The sequence below is a fragment of the Aythya fuligula genome, chromosome 20 (assembly GCF_009819795.1).
Source record: "Aythya fuligula isolate bAytFul2 chromosome 20, bAytFul2.pri, whole genome shotgun sequence".
Taxonomy (NCBI): Eukaryota; Metazoa; Chordata; class Aves; order Anseriformes; family Anatidae; genus Aythya; species Aythya fuligula.
Window position 1 is genome coordinate 3,202,729 of NC_045578.1, and position 19,815 is coordinate 3,222,543.

General features: G+C 50.7%; 2 protein-coding genes across 3 annotated transcripts in view; both read right to left on the bottom strand.

Moving 5' to 3' along the window:
• Nucleotides 1-1,351: 1,351 nt before the first annotated feature.
• On the bottom strand, nt 1,352-9,516 carry NCF1 (neutrophil cytosolic factor 1). The gene is made up of 11 exons (XM_032200977.1): nt 9,445-9,516; nt 8,889-8,969; nt 8,497-8,572; nt 7,023-7,188; nt 6,721-6,776; nt 6,488-6,610; nt 5,877-5,984; nt 5,108-5,225; nt 4,296-4,403; nt 2,534-2,676; nt 1,352-1,908 (listed from the first exon to the last, which is right to left on the bottom strand). Exons 1-11 carry the CDS (start codon nt 9,514-9,516, stop codon nt 1,790-1,792), a joined length of 1,170 nt encoding a protein of 389 aa, XP_032056868.1. The 3' UTR covers nt 1,352-1,789.
• Nucleotides 9,517-11,459: 1,943 nt separating this feature from the next.
• Nucleotides 11,460-19,815, bottom strand: part of GTF2I (general transcription factor IIi) — a 72,368-nt gene continuing 64,012 nt past the window's right edge. Inside the window, exons 31-33 of one of the 2 annotated variants that reach the window (XM_032200717.1) lie at nt 19,418-19,456; nt 16,505-16,577; nt 11,460-13,747 (exon numbers count right to left, since the gene is read on the bottom strand). In XM_032200717.1, the coding sequence (XP_032056608.1) occupies nt 16,519-16,577; nt 19,418-19,456 (98 nt within the window). In that variant the 3' untranslated portion in view covers nt 11,460-13,747; nt 16,505-16,518. The remainder of the gene's footprint in view (nt 13,748-16,504; nt 16,578-19,417; nt 19,457-19,815) is intronic. The other variant, XM_032200716.1, reaches the window with a different exon arrangement.

A 19,815-nucleotide genomic window follows, 5' to 3' on the forward strand; every position in this document is an offset into this window, starting at 1 on the left:
CGCCTTCCCCGCGTACTGGAACACCGGGGCCGCCTCGTCGGCCTCCCGCAGCTGCCGGGAGCTCGGCGGCCCCGCCGGCCGGGCAAAGCCGCGGTGGGAGGGAGGAGGCGGCGGCCGCCAGGCCCCGCTCAGCGCCCGCCTCAGCGCCGCCATCGCCGCCTCAGGCGCCCGCCGCCATTTTGTCGCCCCCTCACCCGCCGCCCCTCTGCGCGTGCGCCATGAGCGGCGCTGTCCCGCCCTATGGAGGCGATGCCTGCCTTAAAGCGGCCATGGCGGCCGGCAGGGAATCCTACAATCATCAGGGTTGGAAAAGGGCTTCAAAATCGTCTGCTCCAAGCACCGCCATGCACCAATGTCACCACTAAACCAAGTCCCCAAGCACCATGTCCAGCCGTCCCTTGAACACCACCAGGGATGGTGACTCCACCACCTTCCCCGGCAATCCATCCCAGTGCCTGACTGCTCTTTCTGAGCAGAAATGTCTCCTCATTTCCAACCTAAGCCTCCCCTGGCACAACTTGAGGCCATTCCTTCATGTCCTATCACTGGTTATCTGCGAGAAGCAGCCAAACCCCAGCTCCCCACCCCTTCCTTTCAGGCAGTTGTAGAGAGCAAGACCCTTCACACAGGATGGGCCCCCAGCAAAAATGGGGATCCCAAATGACATGCAAACCCAAGCTCAACATAGCTGGTACGGCTGGGTGTAGTGTCACCCACACATAGTCCTAGTGTTGTGCTCCATGTGGTGCTCTCCCAGCACTGCTCCCTGCACTGTCAGGCCACCCTATGATGGCTGCCGGCCCCCCAGCATGGCGGCCCTAGGGCTGTGAGGCGGACAGAAGGCTGGGCTGGGCGCTGCTGAGCAGCACCAGTGGCTGTGGGGAGCCCGGCAGCCCAGCTCCGCTGAGAGTACCATGGGTCACCCTGTTCCCCTCACACCCCACCACCATTTGGGGCCTCTTCATCTCATGGCCTCCTCGCCTCACAGCCTCCCTGCCTCATGGCCTCCTCGCCTCATGGCATCTCCACCCCATGGCCTTGCTGCCTCATGGCCACCCCACCTCATAGCTTCCTTCAAGGCTTGGCTCGCCCCAGCAAATATCATACCCGCACCCCCAGCCCTGGTTTCCCGCTAGAGGGAGCAAACGAAGCTTTCATCAGAGAGCTGCTGTTGTTTAACCTCCCCAACAAATTTCCGCCACATCGACATTTTGTACGATATGAGGCCCTATCCCTCTGGCCAGAGCGGGTTGGAGGCATGGGGAGAAACGCCGCCATGCAACCCATGGGAGATGGTGCAGAAATGCTGATGAGTTTATTAATCAGCCATGCAGACAGCATGAAAGCCTTGAAATACATACATAAAGTGCCTCTTTGTGCTACACTGGTCTTTGTACACATAGTTTACATGTTAAGGTTTTCCCACAATAATTGAAGGCCCCAAAAAGCACTGTACACAATGCCGGTTATTGATGAAAACTATGAAGCCATTCAGAATACAAATATGGTACAAAAGGGGACCTAGTGATGAGGAATCTTCAGCAGGCCATTGGAATGCTCAGCCCTCAAAGATGCTGATGGAAGGCGTTCACACCTCTCCTCAGGGATTCACTGGGACATCTTGGACTTGCTGTGCCATGGAATTAACATGGGGCTCCGAGCTGCATCTCTCCAGGCACTCAGCTGCTGTGGGAGCCACGCAGATCCCCCAGTCTGTCTCTGCGTCCCCATTGCATAGGAGTCGGTGGAGATAAAGCATCTGCTCACTTGGTTTTGGGGACTGAGGGCCTCACATGATCTTTCTCCTGGTGCTCTCTGTACAGCGGTTCATGATGAGGTCTTTGCTGGGCCGGGGAGGAACAGCAGGTTGAGCCTTGGACTTGTTCTCCTCTTGCTCATTTTTCTCAGCTATGGGTAAAGCAGATGTAGAGATGGGTCAGAGCTCTGCACCACCCCACACCTCTGTGGATAAATTCAAAGCCTTCCTATGGAAGGACCACAAATCGTCCTGCAGTTAACATGCACAGTATCAGTAACAGCAATATGGGCAATGATAGGAGTGCACAGAGGAAAGCACAGGTCCTAACAGTGGGCTGACCTCCCACTAGGACCTACTGAGGGCAGACATGCCACCACTTTCCTTCATGCTCCTTCTCTGTGAGACCTATAACCGGAGGTGAGAAAATCTGTTGAAAAGAAACCCTGTACACAATTTCCCCTTAGCAGGACAGGGTGGACAGGCAGTGACTACCCGCGTGGCTTGTCCTACTGAATCATCTCCCTCCTGTGATGGGGCAGAGGCTGGAGGCCGCGCTACCTTGTAATGACAGCCCAAGGCTTGGGGCATGAAGTACAGAGGATTTTGGAGAAAAGAAGACTTGTTTCCTTTTCTCCCCACAGATCTTTCAGTCTGGCACAAAGATGCCCAGGTTTGTTTGCTCACAAAACATCTCCAGCAACCACTGCTGGAGGTCACGGGACATGTCTGCAGAACTTCAGACCCATCTAGGGCAAAGGCCCCACTGAGACTTACAGATGATGTTGGCCTTGTTCTGCAAACTGGCCTTCACGTTCCTCCGGCTCTGGATATACTTCCTGCTGTTCCTCCTGTAGGTCTCCTGGCTGATCTGCTTCCGACTCTGCTTGTGGATGCTCTTAGCATTGCGGATGGTGGATCTGCAGCGAGTCAGAAATGAAACATTAAGTTTCCACAACAGCAGCTCTCACTCCACCACTTTCTTGCTGAGGATGTCCCCAGTCCTGCCTCTCCCAGCCCCACTGCAGCTGGATGCTGCGCTTCCCCCTCTGCCTCGCCTAAACACCCGTACCTGCTATGCCTTTTTGCTTGGCAGAAGGCAGCAGGTGAATGCCAGCCCTTGCGGGTGAGCTGCCATGTACAGAGGCAGCTAGAGAGGTGCTTTGGAAGCAGGCGCTAGCGGGTGAAGCCTGAGCACAAGCCTGGGAGGTGGAGGTGGGGATGGCAAGAGAGGTCAGGCATAATGCTGAAAGGGCGAGCCATGCATGAGGTTTTCCCTGGAGTTCAAGAAAGCCTTGGAAGCAATGTAGGGCTTTGCTCACACATGGATGGATATATGCATATGGCTGCAGAACTAAGATCCCTGGTGTGGGGTTTTAGGGGACAGAGCTTGGGACAGGTGCCTGTGCAGCCGTTTGTGCGGCACTATGCCAGCAACAGAGAAATTACAGAGAGAAGTGAAAGGCCAGGCCCTGGGGCGATGCAGAGCCACACTGCTGTGGGAAAGCCCCAGCGTGCAGGACCGTCCCCAGGCAGATGGACAGAGCCACCTCCTTGTCGTTATTACCAGGGTGAGAGGTGGCTTCAACCGCCCACGGCATCGTCCTGCTCTGCTGGAGGCACCTGCAGCCCTCTGCAGTGCCCAACTGCCTTCAGCCCCTCCCTGGTTTCAACACGTGCCCCATTTCATAGCCAAGCTCTTCCCCACACGGGCAGGCCACAGCCTTTGCAACGGGGGTGCTCTGAGCCCAAATTCATGCTTTGGCCACTCCCTGGCAAGCACCACCCCAGCCTCCATCTTCTGCTGCTGCTGCGTGCTGCCATCAGCAGTGCCACGGGGATGGCTTTCACCACGGGAGCAAGTCACTGGCCTCACCGCCTCACCTCCCCAGAGGTATCAGGCAGTGTCACTGCACTCAGATAAGATTTGTGCTATTTTACACTCTCACCTTCAGCCCATGCTCCAGCTGAGCTGGATTTTGAGAGATTTTATGGAAGGCTGCCTTGTTTTCTTGTAGGGAAGAAAGGATCCAGGCAAGCTCTGCCCTTCCTAGCCATTGTCATTGCATCAGAATTAATGAGCTATTATTGCTTTTTATCTTTTTAATCAATATAAAATCCCTTCCATTAGCTCAAATCCTCCCATCAGATTAGGCCATTTGGCAGCTCTGATTACTCAAATCTCTCCTCGCTTCTCAAAGATTCAGTGGATGCACTTAGGAAAAAAAAAAAAAAAATCTAATTTGAAAATTAAACGAGATTAGCCCAGAAAAGAAACTTTGCAGAAGGACAAGGAGAAATGTGCGAGGCTGTGCTGCAGCAGAAGTGCCAGCTGCCCGTGGAAGTCAGGAGCACTATTTTTGCTGCAGCCCTCCAGGATCTGCCTCCTGATCTCTCTGCCCTGCTCACGTCTCTGCTGGGCAGTTCCTCATTGCCAGGCCGAGCAGGGGACACCACAAAACCACTGTCTGGTTTCATTTCACCCCCCTCGAAGAACAGCTTTCACCCTCCTCCCTCCCTCCCGCAGCTCTTCTCCTACCTGCGGGGGGGAACGCTCCGGTTCCTCAGCTCGCTCTTCTCGGGGGTGTTCGGCTCCCCTGATCTCTGCAGGTACATGGAGGGGTAATAACCCGTGCTCTCGTCCTTCCTGCAGGGTGACACAAGGAACATTGCTTGAGCTTGTGACTCGGTGGCCACCACCTCCTCGTGCCTGACGCTAGGTGTCTCGTGCTGCTTGCAGGGATGGGGGCTTCCACTGTCCCCCCACCATGTTTGCGTGGGGCTCTCCCTGAAACTGGGGCCTGAGTCCCAAAACCAAGTAGGCAGCAGACAGAGCAAAGCTGCACAGTTTTCAGGGTCTCATCAGCTTGTATCATTTCTATTATCTCCTGTTTTGTTTTGGTTTTTGCATGTGACACATCAGCCAGGGCTCCCCTCCCGCGGTTTGTAGCTACCACGTGTCCCTGCTGCGAAGGCAGTTTGTGACTCCCCAGAGCACAAATGCCACTGGGTTCCCCCTGGGAAAGTCCAAGACTACAGAGCAGGCCAAGGCTGGGATGAAAGCTGAGGTTGTGCAAATCAGATTGTGCCAGAATGCCAAATAACTGACACATTTTTTTCCATCTGACGCCTTCTTGGATATTTCTGAGGCGCCCAGCAGAGGAAGCCCCAGCTGCAATGTGGTTGCACTTCGCGAAGCCGCAAGGCTACTAGAAAATGTCCTGCAAAGGGAAGTGTTGGGCAGCGGCACCAAACGGTCTGCAGATTTCACAGCCCTGATGGGGAGGCCTCTGCTTCGCCCCTTCCCTCTGCCCGTGGCCCTTTGCCTGGCTTCTTCTTGGTGTCTCTCACCTGACGACCCACCAGCCATCGAGCAGCTTGTGGATGACTTCGATGGTGTCGCCCTCTGTCAGCGTCAGCTCGTCCTCCTCCACGGCTGTGTAGCTTTTCTGGACCACGTACCACTCACCTGTGTGTGTGAAACGGGGACGTTTGGTGGGTGGGTGGTGCGTCACCCCCAGCAACGGGGCTCGGCCTCCCCTTCCACTGAGCCCCGGAGGCACCAGAGCACCAACCCCAAATTTTTGGCAAGACCCAGGGGGCTTCAGGTCTCCAAGCCTGGACCGAGACTTCCCCAGCCCTGACGGTGCCTGTGCCTCATCCAGGCCCCTCCAGCACCTCTCTAGGAGAAAGCTGACGAGTGCAAGTGGAAGGATATCCTTCTGTGCTGAGGAGCATGTTTATAACTTGGGTGACTAAATGAGGAATGAGGAAGTGTTGTGCTAATGGAGTCCGTTGCAGTGTTTTGAAAGCCACAAAGACGAAGCCCTGAGTGCAACCAGCATGAGTCTGCAGGATCCCTCCCTGCTCGGGGTGGTGCGGGTCCGCTCTGCACTGAGCTCATCGGCTAACCCAGCAGCTCAGCATGCAGCCCCCGAGCTCAGGGTGGGCTCTGGGTGACGATGTGCATCTCTGATGAGCCAAAACCAGCTTAGGGCGCTGAGCTGCAGGTCCTGATGTCAAACATGAGGCGCTGAACCATGAGCCTGATCCCTCCTGGCAGCCCCTACAGCAACGCCTCCGTGCTCCTGGGGACGCCGTGCTTTTCTGAGCGTTTTACCTGCATAGTTGGGCTCCTGCTCCTCAGATTCATCGGGACCGTCCATCGGCTCCAGGTAGGCAGCTGGCACCCAGCCCCGTTTATTCTTCAACTGGCAAAACCACCAGCCTGCAACGAAAGCAGAGTGGGCAAGAGCAGGGACCACAGGGACAGCCTACACCAGCTGTGTCCCCTGGGTGGTGTCCGTGCAGGTGTCCCCGTGTCCCGTCCAGAAGGTAGGGCAGTGGGGACGGTTTGTTTTTGTGCTGTGACCGGGGAGCCCGGCCAGCTCACCCTGCTTCCTCATGGGCAGGAAACCTCGCAGGCGGAGGCGTGCGAGGAGCTTGCAGGCTTTTCTAGGATTGCCTCACACCCTCCCCAGCCAAAACCCAGCGTCATGTGGCTCCATGTGAAAGTGAATCTTGCCCCAGCGGGGCAGGGAGGGCTGCGGGGCTCGGTGCTGAGCTTCTGCTCTCCATCAGGAGACCCCGAGCCAGCCTCCCACCCCTCTGTAAGGAACGCCCCGGGGATGCTGTGGGGTGCTGGGTTCAGGCATGAGGTGCGAAGGCTGACCCCAGCCCTGCCGAGGTGGTGGCCAGGCCGGGGCCGGCCCTCGGGGCACGGACACTTACCGCTCTCGCTCTTCTCCACGATGTCCACCATGTCCCCAGCTTTGAGAGCCATCTCGGACTTGGAGCTCTTCTCGTAGTCGGCGATGGCTCGGTACGTCTGCAGGATGATGGGGCCCGTGATGTCTGCGGGGGAGGAGAGAGGCGTTCCGTCCCGGCCCAGAAACACCCCATTTCAGCCAAACTCCAGGACAGCCTAAGGCAAAATCCACCTGCAGCCCTCTGAGGACTCTTACCGCTGGCGTTTTTCTTGGCATCCTTTGGCAGGAGGAACACCTCGGGCTTCTTGATCCTAGACGGGTCAGAGCAAAGGCAGCTCAGCGCTGGCACCCTTGGACATGGCGGCAGTGCCATCCCCAGCATGGAGCCAGGGGGAGCAGGATGCAAAACCCACACATATTTCTGCCCGCCTAACCTCAGGGTGGGTCCTGAGGGCTAATTATCTGGCGGCTAATTGTTGCTGCGCCAATCCAGCACTGCCAAGCACCAGCACCTGGGGCTGGCGACGCAGAGTGTGCCCCGCTGCAGCTCTACTCACTGGCTGTCGGTGACGGGGCTCGTGTCGTCGGGCCGCACCTTGAAGAAGTTGACGACGAGCAGGCAGCGGGAGATCTTGTGGGGCAGGTTCACCAGCGCGTAGCAGTACTCGGCCAGCGTGCCCTGCCTGCTCTGGGTCGATCGCTGGCCGTCGAACCACCTTGGGGCTGGTGGAGAGGGGAAAGGAGTCGGGACAAGCAGGTGAGAGCTTTGGTTTTGTCACTTTCTCCAGCAGGCTGCTCTGCATCGTTAATGCTGCCCCGAAAACGAGCGGGTTTGGCCCCAGGCTGCTGTGTGAAGCTCTCCGTGGATGTGCCCCAGCCTCCTCCTTCGTGGCCAGCTCACGCGGGGCACACGTGGGGCACGTGGGGAGCCGAAGGAGCTGCAGGGAAGCTCGCTGCAGGCTGTGGCTGGTTTGCAAAGCGCTGCAGCCACCCCTTCCTCATTTCAGCTCTGTGCGGCTGGGGATGTGAGCGCGGCCCTGGGGCCACAGGCAGCTGGAGGAGAGCTTGTGTGGCCGGGCTCAACCCTGCAGCCCTTGTGAAGCTCTTAAAAGCCTCGAAAAGACCCCATTAGACCCCATTTCAGCTCTGGGATAACCTCCATGTCCATGCTCTGACTAAGCCCAGCTGTACCAAGGGCTCTCCACCCCTGGTAGCCCCAAAACACCACCGGCAGCCCCAACCCACGTCGCAGCATTGAACCCTGCATCAGGGTGTGCGTCTGCATGGCTCACCCAGCCCCTGCCGCTGTCCCACCCCTGCCCAGCCCCTGTCTCCATCCACCCCCAGGGCTTTCGGTTCCCCAAACAGAGCGGAGCGCTGCCCCAGGCCGGCCCCGTGCCCCGGGGGAGGCTCTGAGCAGCCTGGCACAGCAGCAGCACGATGGAAAGGTCCCAGCACGGCGGGGGTGTCCGGCCCCACGGGGAGCAGCCACCCTGCTGTGAGCTGTGGGTTTACTCCTCCAGGGGGGTCACAACCCATGGCTATTTTTCATGCTCCTTCTTGCCCCATTTGAAGCAGGAAATTCCAGAAAAGAGGGATGTTTGCTGAACCGCGCCTTGCCTGGGTACAAACCGCCAGCTCTTTGGATTGAGTTATTCCCTCTCCTTGAGCACACACTGACTGCTTCCCTTCCTCTCGTACAGTACAGGCACAAAAAGCCATCCAGGGGGTGGTGGCACCGAAGGAGGGCTCTGCTCAGCTGAGGCTGCTCAAAGCCACTTTCCCTTTTGCATGTCCCCGAGGTGCCCGCTATCAGGGAGGATGGATGGGGTCTGCGGCCAGCTTCTGCTGGGGGAAGCAGCCTCCGTTCAGGCAGCCCCTGCTGGGGTTTTGGTTTCAAACCCAGAAGGAAGGAACAGAAATTGCAGCGAGCACCTGTGCAAGGGCACCCACAGAGCAAGGCAGGCGGGGACTTTCCCAACCAGCTGCAGTTTCTGTCCCAACCTCGGCCCCCGGCGCTCTGCCCCTCACCTGGTAGGTGCGGGATGATCCGGTTCTCTGGGTTGATGTCGCCAGATTCGATGGGGAACATCTCCTTCAGTGTTTTCTGCGGAGCAGGGACAGGCAGGGCCGTGAGGACGGTGCAGGGACCCCTCCGTGGCACCCTGCCCGCTGCTCACCCCCTCCTGGCTGCACCCCATGGATCGACACCAGGAGAAACCTCCCCGGGGGGAATGGGGCCGGTGGCTCCCCCTTTCAAGGCATGAAGGAGATCGAAATGCTGGGACCCAGGAGCCTCTCTTGAGCCAGGTTTGTTTCGGGGGAGTTTCAGCTGGAATTTGCTTTCCTCCTTTCCCCTTTTGCCCCCTGCCCAGCCCTGGCGCACCAGCACAGGGGCTGGTGCCCACCCCAGGACCACTCACATGGAACTCGTAAATCTCGGTAAACCGGCGGTAGACGAGCTTTTCGGTGAGGTCGTTCCACTTCACCAGGAACATGTAGACCTGCAGGGTTAGAGCAGAGGCGCTGCAGCCCCATGGGCAGCCAGGACCCAAAACCCTGCTGTGGCCGGAGCCCCTTGGGTGTCCCACAGACGCTTTGGTTTCAAATTGCGTATTTTCTGTCTGTTCCCTCCTGCACAGCAGTAGCTCTGTGCAGGCAGCAGGTGAGCTGGGAGCTGGGGACACACAGCAGGGACAGAAACACGAGGTTGGGTGGGAATCAGAAGCCAGAGCCACAACAAGTCCTTTCCAAGCCTGAGAAGCAACCGAGAACTTGCAAAGGTGGTGCCCAAAACCTTGTGTGTTTAAGACATCTCAGCCTCTGGCTGCCTCCAGCTTGTACCACCAGCTGTGGCCCCTCCACTCCCACAAAAGTGATGCTCTTAAACCCTCATCAAATTTATCTCAAGAAATGCCTTGGCCAGGCTCCTGCCCCTGCCAGTCCTCACTGCACAACTTGCCGGGTACTCGTACTCACGTAGTGCTGGCTGGGGAAAAACCTCTTCTCGTAGCCCAGCAGCTCGATGTGCCGGATGAAGGCGTCCCCCATGGCTGCTGCAGCTCTGCGCCGTGCTCCTGCCTCCCCTCTGCCCTCGCCCCGCGCTCGCTCGCTGTTAAAACCCCTGGGAAAGCGGAAGCAGCGCTGCAATCGCGCCGTAATTGTTTACCCGCTGTGGTTTGTATTGAGCCGGGTGCTTCCCGCTGGGAGTCTCCAGCCGAGCCCCCTCGGTGGCGCCGGGCAGAGGGGAAGCAGGGAGGTGGCCGGGCCACCAGCCCCCATGGCCCAGTGTCCCCTCCACCAGCCAAGTGTCCCCTGCACGGCCACCCTGCGAGGCACAGGCGCTGCAGAGCCCTTGCTGCAGCAGCCACGGGAAGGACAAACACCTCAGCAATGGGAGCAGGAGCCTTTCCCTGCTGCCCTGCAGAGCTGAAGGTGCTGCGTGGAGCTCCCCGAGCCCAGGGACAGCAGCACCATCCTCCTGGGCACCCTCTGGGGAAGCCAGGTCACAGGACAGGGTGGCCACGGGCTGTTGTGCAAGAGGTGCTGCCCTTGCCTCGCCATCGCCTTTCTGCCACCTGCAGCTTCCCCAAAAAGCTGCCGGCAAAGGGCTCTCAAGGCCCTTGAGGCTGACCAGCAAACCGGGGCTTGGGGAGAGAGCAGGAGATGGGGCTGTAGAGGGATCAATTGATTCAATCAATCAAAGGGATTGTAATCAATCAAAGGGATTGGTGACAGCCCCCACGCGGGATTTGGGGCTGTGTCCTGCACAGACAAAAGAGGAATCCTCACAGAAGCTGAGCAAGGTGAGCACCTTGCCCACTCAGCCCAGCCCTTCACAGCACTGAGCAGTTTTTATTTCATTATATTGGGGACTTCCCTGTACACGAGGCAAAATTATGCAACAAGTGATCTATATATAAAAACCCCACACCCAGGGCTGGTTGGATTCTGTTTCATATGCAGAACCATCAGCAATATTTGCTTGAAAGCTCATTTCATAACGATGCTTGTACTAAATTTAAAACAGAGTTACAGGCAGCACATTACTGGAAACACTTAATACGGATGTTTCTTGTTTCCTCATTTGTTGTCTTGTGATGTGAGAAATGGAGTTTGTAGATTTTACTGCTGGTGCCAGTTAGCTCACACCATGCACATAGGGCAGCATGACACGTTTAGTGTTTCCACTAACTGCTCTATAGTTACTAGAAAGGAAGAAACACAACTTTAGAGGAAAATTCTTGGAAGAATAATGACCCAGCTGAGAAATAAGCTGATTTACAGTGTTCATGAGGTGATCCAGGTTTTCAGATCAGGAAAAGAAGGCCAGCGCCTGAGGGCAGGACCTGATTTTTGAGAGGAACTGAGAGCTTCCACTGGCCTCCAGAGTGCCAGCAGCAGCGTCCCACTTTTCTGTGGTGCTCCACCCAGAAGCAGTAGCAAAGCCTCCTAGAAATTAAAATCTGAGGAATGGAAGGCCACCCTCGTTTTGTTCAAAATATATATTTAAATAATTTAAGCTTAATTCAAGTCAGAGTCAGGGGAGGTCACATTCATGTCACTGACAGCAAACTGCCGCATGCATGAACAGCATTAAATGCTCTAGCAGAGGCTGCGAAATCACCAAAGTGAGATGCAAATCTGTCCCCTCCCCTATTCACTTGATAAGACATAAAGAAACGAAACTGTACATGGAAAACTTCACATCGCAAAGGAAAAGCACCGGCCAACAGCTGCACAAGGACCGTGCTGGACCTCACCTGACACCTAGTGGTTACTGCTTGAGGAAACTGCGGTGCCCTACCTGCGGGACACCACGCTCCAAGATCAATGCCTCGAGCCCTTGGAACCCAAAGTCCAAGTCTGAGAGAAAGGAACGGGTCCAAGAAGCAGGCTGGGCTTTTTAGGTTCAGCAGTGTGCAGAGGAGAGAAGCTTGTCTGCTACTTCATCGCCACAAAGGTTCTCTACTGGAGGAAAAAATACCCAGAGCTCTGGTTAAGTTGTTGCAATTTTATTTATTTGCTTGTTAATTAGTACAGCCAAGGCTTTTTAGGGCATTATCAGCCAATGCCCAAAGAGTGACACACCTCATGTATTACTAGTTTGGAAACGAGTGCGATTTTCATACAAGGTCAACATATTAAAAGTCTGCTACCTGTTAGGACTATAGATATATATCATTTTTAATATAAAATTGATATTTAGAAGGTATAAATATCGGTGCAATTATTTTGTCAGTCTAATTTCTCTCTACTGGTTATAACTCAAAATGTCTGAGACCAAAAAGAGACTTCAGTGTTGATGCCAATGGGCACATTGGCACTAATCGAACCCCTCAGCAGGACGGACACGAGGCACACCACTACCCGAGCTCCCAGCATCACAGAATTACTCCAGGACTTCCAGATAAACTGCTGTCATCAGTTTTCGTTTCATTTTTTAAGCTCTTGTATGCACAGTACATGATACATCTGCAGGACATCCATGCAAGGCAGCAGTCTGAACTCCGTCATTCTCAGTTCGTTTGCTCTGATGCCTCTCCCTCCACTTGTGGCAGCACTGGCGGCTCCAGTAGCAATGTTTGGCTTTGCTGGGCAGGCAGCTGTGCAGAGTGCCTCCCGAAGGGGCTGAGAGAGAAGAAGGGACGGACCAGCCTTCTGCTTTTTCAAAAGGGGAAGTTGAGAGCCCGAGGAAGGCTGCATGAACTCATTTCCCCACTCAAAATTTCTAGCAGCAATCGTGAAACTGTCTGTCACTCCGTAACAACCTATTTCTGGAGATACGTTAACTGCATGTGTCTGGTGATGGTTCAGCGTGGAGCCAACCCTGCTCCCACTGCCACCAACAGCACAACATCCAATATTTCATGGGAGCACTGAGACCTACGCCAAGCAATCGGGAACGCACCTGCATGTGGGCTGCAGCTCTGCCTTGCCTCTAGAATGGCAGAGCAGGAGCTGCTCTGAACTGATCTGCCGAGTTCCAGCTTGCTCCTGCTGGGTATTGCCAGGAACAGACAGCATGTCCAACTGCATTCATGTCTTCAAAGTTTTTCTTTCAGATGCAACAACCTCACCCACCCAGAGCTGGTTTTCTGTCTGAAGGGCATGACAGGAACTTACTTTCCTCACTGGAATTAGTAACTACACTGTAGTGTATTCTACCTGCCAACATTACTGCTAAAACGTCACATATAAACGTTTACTGCATGGACAGTCATAAAAACCATCAAAAATGTCTTTATTTCTTAATGAGGGAATAAGGTTTAGCATTTGTGCATAATGCAGTCAATCCCAAACTCATGCCAATGAAAGAGAAACCTTTACAATAATCTCTATCTTCTCTATAGAGAGTATCATATAACCAGAACTTCACAACTTTATGGTTTGTGAAACTTCAAAAAAAAATGCATACATGAGTCTCTTACAACATGTGTGGCGTGACCAGGACTGTAGGGGACTTAACTTTTGACATGGGAGGACTTAGAGCAGCTTGTAGTGTAAGTTTCCATAACTAGCTGTAGAAGGACAGCAGGGCTTTACCCCCCAGCCTTCGGGAGAAAAGCCCTCCCACAGGTCCATGCGAGTTTTGTCTACATTGGGACTGCAAGACCAGAGCCTTCATACACAAACCAAGATATTCTGATAAAACATGCACTTACAACTTCGAGCTAACAGAACAAACTACGGAAGGGTTCAATTGGTTCCTAATCCACACACTGAAAGACTGTCCACCTCATTAATGCATACTAATGGTCAAGTGAGCCAGTTCATCTTTTATTTATGAAAACCATATGAATTGTGGTAGATAGAGGAAAAATTAGTTCAAATATACAGATACTATTGTCCAAGCAGCCGTTAAAGGAGTGATAACCAAAAATTAGTGATTTGTTTTCTCAAAGTAAAACTAACAAACTGAACTACTCGCAGGATGTTTTTCTTCATTACAAAAGCTGAGATGCATTCAGGTACAGTGAAGTTCAGGTTTTTTGGGAAACGCAGACAGCCTCTGTTAAGTCCCTGTTGATTTTAATCGTTGTCATCTCCCCAGCATTGCTGCATCAAATTTAGTCCTCATGATATATTCCAAAGTAAAACCAGCCATTCCAAATCTACAGTCATTCTTTGCATTAAGTCAATTCACAGAACTGCTGAAAAAGTAGACATTTCTATCTAAAAGTACAAAAAGGGTTTGTATAGAAGGTACTTCTCTTATACAGTTATATTACACGGATCAGGACAGGCCTGACAAGCTCTTCGCAGAACTGGGTGCTTCTGACTAGACAAAAAAACAAACCATAAAAGTGAGTTAGTTTCATTGCAGCTCTCTATCTTATTTATCTTATTACAAATACTAGTAGATTGTTTGTGTCTTTTTTTTTGAGTTCTTTAGGCTTACAATTAGAAAGCATGCAGAAGGTGAACATTGATTTCCATAAATGAGAGATTAGAAGTATGCTTGAATACTCTCTGCAAAAGTTTAGATGGAATATTTTCTTTAGTACACGTTCTCTAGCTAGTAGATGGTCTACAGTGTCCAAAAATCCAGAGCAGTGCAGCAGCAAGCTGTGGAGCCACTGCTCAGACAAAAATTCCATGACCTTTAATGGACAAATGAGATGTCTTTTTTTATCTCTATTAGGTGAAGAGCTTCTCACTAAAAATCAAAAAAAAAAAAAAAAAAAAAAAAAAGATATATTTTCTAATGATGAGCTCAGCTTTATGACAAACATTTCCAAATCAGAATTCAGCCATTTGTTAGAAAGACTACTGCCGTACTTCAAGTTCTCAGGGCACAGACAGTGGGTACGTTGATATGTCAATCTCTGCCAGTTCCTACCACTTCTTTTCTGGAGTTGTCCCTTCACTCCGTCACCCCCCTGCAGCCAGCAGCTCTGCACGTGCTTGCTCTTTGCTAACCCCTGGAAGCAGCCATACCACCCAGCCGCCTTCCAAAGACTCAGTGCTCCCAAGGATGAGGATCTCGATGATACAGCCCAGCTCCTTCCTCCAAGTTTCCAGAAGGTTAGGGACCTTCTGAGCCAAAGACCGTATCTTTTATGCTTAATAGACACAAACTAATCAGGAACTTCCCTAACCCATTTGTGAATGATTTTTCTTTTGGCCTCCTTGTCATCCTCAGCGATAAAGGCTACATTTTCTACTTGTTTGTATGAAAATGTGTTTTTTTTTGTTTATTGAGCAGGTCAGGGTTAGGTTCTCATTCCTCACTCGTGTGCTCTCGAGACACCTTTGGATTCTTGCCTCAAACTTTACAAGCCGTGCTATCTCCCCTTCAATAAAAGGCCTGTCCGCTCCAGCCAAAAGCACTGCCCTTGATTAGGAATGTTTAGGAATGAAGCCTGTCCTGCACGTCCTGCAGCACGAAGTATTAAGTGCCCAGGCCAAAAGGCTATGGAAACTACTAAAGGAAAGAAGAGCACGAGTCCGTGGTCAAACATCTGGCAGCCAAGATCAGTCCTGCAGCTAGCTTTGATCTCCTTTACAAAGGAGACAAGGATCTCCTAGCTCTGGAGCCAGGCTGTCCAATGCCACTGCCACACAGGGATGGTCAGACCCTACAGAAACACAGAAATGCTGGTTGCAAGCGACCCTGGAAGCCACCCAGCCCAGTCTCCCTCCCTAAGGACTCCAGCTAGCGATAGTTAAGGTTGGCCCTGGTTTTGTCCAGTCAAATCTTAACATTCACCACAGCTAGAGCACCAGAGAGAACAAAGCTGCTTTCTCCATGCTGAAACCCATCAGTGGGGACATCCCTTGCCCTGAGCACTAGAAATGCTAGAAGGACCGAGAGCAGACACCCAGCATCCAACAGGGAGCATCACTGCCTTCATCACCCTGTGTTTGTGCTGCCCTGACAGAGGGCCACGGCCTTGGCTGTCCTTGTCTCCAAAAAGCCAGATGGTGACAGGAGTGACTTCCACAGGCTCCCCCAGCCACTGTTTCATGAGAGCTGGCAAATGCATTACCAGCCTCATCTGCTCAGGCCAGCAGAAATTAACAGTGAACAGCCAGGGCTTGGCTTTGCTGATTGCCTGTCTGTGCCCTTAGAGCTGGAATAGTACGCAGAATTTTCTTCTCTGTGATGAATAAAATGTCTTTTTCTTACTAAAACTAGACAGATTGCAGCTTGAGCATACCACACAAATACATCCTGTTTTATGTCTATCCAAACCAATTACTGAAGTATCAAAAATTACAAAATGAGGATCGCATTTGGTACCAAAAAATTGAAATTGGAAAAAGTAGTAAAGATCTGCGATGGCTTAAAAATGCCTTTTTCTTTGAATGAAGCATATAAACTCACACGTGTGGGGGTCAGCCCCCTTTACATTTGGTGACATAACAACATTGCTAGCACTGCTCTCCACCTCCACCAAAATGTCATTTTAGGAGTAAGTGAAGTTAAAAAAAAAAAAAAAAGTTTCAGACATTTCTGCACTTGGAGTTAAGCTAAGCTTTTCATAAAGTTTACAGCAAAGAAGCAAACCTTCTCAAGTTAGTTGGTTTGTCATCATGACTAACGATTTAGCAAGTGTCTTGAGCTTAGACACTATTGCAATCACAGTGGAGAGCCTTCCTGCCCGATTACAATTTGGAAATACGTGGGCTTTACCAAGAATAATAATGCTCTTTCACACAACCATGTCAGAGCTCTTCGTAAACACTAATTCCCTAAGCTTTCATTTACTCTGCCTCTGAGGTATGTAATTACCATCACCCAATTTTATTTATAGGCTATTACAGCCCACATTTTCCTAGGAATGACTGCCATGCAAATTTGAATGCCATATGCATTCATTGTATTCTGATGAGATACTGAAAACGTCCTACATTTTATAGATGAAAACTGAGACAAAATACTTCAGAAGGCAAGTAAAGGACTGGCACCTTCTGGCATTCAGCCCTCTCTCTTAGCCTGCTTCTCCTCACTCCAAATTACTGAAGTATTATTCCTTGACAAGTGTTTATTCCTTGACAAACACTGACTTCAAGAAACGCTAAATTACTTTACCGTAGTATTGAGGTCTACCACGTTGGGTCTGGTTCTTGCTTTATTTGAGAACTTTCTTCTGTTTCCATAACATCTGTTGGAAAAGCAGTAATGAATGAAAAAAAAAACCTTCTCAACCAATTTTGTCATAATTATTGTAGTTAGTAAGTAAAAAAAATTACGAAAATATGAAAAGCATTCATTTATCCTTTTAAACTATTAACAGCAAATAACAACGTATTCACAATAATCTGATTTGGTGGAAATTACCATATCCACTCGAATGTAAAGCACCCTGAGATCTTAGAGATCTACTTTTTAAAGCACAGAAATTGCTATTGGAAGTGTATGAAACTTCAAAATGCTTTTTATGTAGCTCAAAACCTTGGTAGGAAAGGAACTTTTTTTTTCTTTAGTGGGGGACATTGGTGGGAGGGGGAAGGTTGGACCAGAGGATCTCGGAGGTCTTTTCCAACCTTAATGATTCTAGGATTCTATAACTTAATCCACAAAGAAACCACACAATTCATGGAAACACATCAGAAATATCACTGTTTTGGTCTGAACCCTACTCTTCAGTCCTTCTCCCTCTGTCAATCCCCAGCACCATTCCTTCCTCAGCCACCTTGCAGACGCTGGGTGAAGCGTTCCCATTGCCCACAGCCCGTCTGCAGCCTTGTGGATGGCTTCCTTTACCCGAAGTGTCAGGGCACGACTGCTGCTTCACATCTGTTCAAATGCTGTCTAAATGCTAACAACACCTGACCATACCTGAGCTCAAGTCATGCCTTCTGTGACAGTGACCCAACATTCATCGCACAGACTTGTCCCAGCACTGACCATTTTTTGTTCCCATCTATAAAACTGCTGCTCTTCCCAACTACATACAGACATCATTCTATTTCAGTCTTATCCAAAAGAAATTTGGACCTCATCTAATTTTTCTTCTTCAATGTATTACACAGGAAGGCATTATTAGATGCTTAAAAAAAAAAAAAAAAGAAATTTGATCTTGTTGGGTAAAGCATTCATCATCTTTTCATATAGAATTTTTTTCAATTCCAGGAGACTTCATTACAAAATCTTTGCTTTTCTTGTTTACAGGGATGCTTGAAGGTAAATCAAAGAAATTGCGTGTCTTTATAGCACTGCCTATATGACCTGGAGCCTGATTTTGTTCTTTTCATAAGCAGAGACGATGATGTTGGAAGGAAATTCGTTTTTCACTGACGCTGTTTGCAAGGTTTGGGGCTAGGGTAATTCATCACAGCAAAGCTGAAGTGTTTCACCACTTGATCACCTCCCCGCCTGGTTCTGAAGCAATTGTGTGTTCTTCAGCCTCGTCTCAAGATTATTTCTCCAGTAACTGGCTCTGAATGCAGTTTTGGATGGCAAATTCCAAACCACGTTTGTCTATTTCTTTTAAACAATCTCCTGAAGGGCCCATAGCTGGATTGCCCCCGTGAGGAACTCTCAGCAACAAGTGTCCCACTCTATTGAACAATTTCAGCGCTCCCACATAGTTTTGGCATCATAAAGACATTTGATATTTCAGCTTTCAGTAACTGCGTGCTTAAAGTCTGCAGCTCAGCTCCTCTACAGCTCTCACGCTTCTCTCCTTTTTCACAGATTTTTTTCCTCTTGCTGGTTACAAAAGGATTCATCTAGACTCCTACTCACAGCACTCAGGGTGTGCCTGTAACTGAGCTCGTAATGCAAGTTTTGGCTGAGCACGGTAGAATCACAGAATGGTTTGGCTTGGAAGGGCCCTTCAAGACCATCTAATGCCAACCCCTGCCATGGGCAGGACACGTCCCACCACACCAGGCTGACCAAAGCCCCATCAAGCCTGGCCTTGAGCACCTCCAGGGATGGGACAGCCACAGCTTCTCTGGGCACCCTGTTCCAGGGCCTCACCATCCTCTGAGTAAAGAATTTCCTACTGGTATCTAATCTAAACCTGCCTCTTTTAGTTTAAAGCCATTCCTCCTTGTCCTATCCCTACACCCCCTGACAGAGAGTCCCTCCCAGCTTTCCTGCAGCCCCCTTTAGGCCCTGGCAGGCCACTGTAAGACAAGTGCTGATGCCCAGCCACCTCCCTCCCAATGCTGCAGGCTCTGCTCTGCTGCCGTCGTGCTGCTCCTGTGTCGGAGAGCCCCGCTCAGCACTGCCTGGCACACAGGGAGCCGTCCTGCAGCTGTCCCAGCACCTTCCCATCACTTCTGACCCTCACAGGGCAGCCGCCTGTGGGCCTGCTGAAAGCTGGGGCTAGCAGGGGCAGCGTTTGAGGGACCATTCACAACAGAAAACAGCATCCAAATTGTCAGGTCAGTTCTGTACTCTTAATGCTCCAAGACCATACACAAAAGCATAAGGGGGCTAGAAGTCCTACAGTCTCCTTGGTCTCACATAGGTCAATGTCCAAAAAATACAGCTCAGGTCTGTTCCTGGACAACAGGTCAGTTTGAAACTTCTCTCAGCTGAAGTTTGAGAGGAAGCACAAAAATCCTCTTCCCCCAGGAAACCCGTACGAGTATATTCAGCCCAGCCTGCTGTTCAAATTTCCTGATGATGGCAATCATTCACTTGCATAAATTGTGAAAAGGACTGTGTAGAATAACTAGATGCATCGCTCAGGATATGAGCAATCATTCAAAGCCTATATATAGTTGTGACTCACCAGCCCAGAACAACAATTCATAAAACTCTTTTGTAAAATTCTTTGAATAATAGCTTTTGCTGCAGACTATCTTTCAAATGATGCAGTAAGATATTAATACAGATGAAAAAAACTTCCTAGGAACCAATAAATGCCTTTTTTGTTGTTTTGATTGACTTGCCTTCTTTAAAAAAAAAAAAAAAAGGGAGAAGATGCAGCTTCTTTCAAAATGACTTAAAAATATTTGTTGATAGTAACTGAAGACAGACACTCACCTCCTACAGATACTTCTATTTGGCTCGGTTCAGCTGGCTCTTAAATGAAAAAAATATAGTCTAGTGAATACACATCCAATTTCAACAATATGAAACAGAAAAGTACCTTAGCAAAAGTTAGGAAATTAAGTTTACTCTGAAAAAAAAAAAAACACCTAATTTTTTCCTCTTCTGATCAAACTAAATTATCTTTGTCTCAGATAACAGTCTGCAACTTCCTATAGGCTCTATAATGGAATATAAGAAATACCCAAACATTTATAACATTATACTAATTAACACTTTCTCTTTAGAGGATGGTTTACTCTAGCAGACATCGTTGAGTCCTAGCTGAACATAACGTGCACTTGCACAGAATATACCAGGTTTGGACCAACTTATTTCAAACCACTTAAATA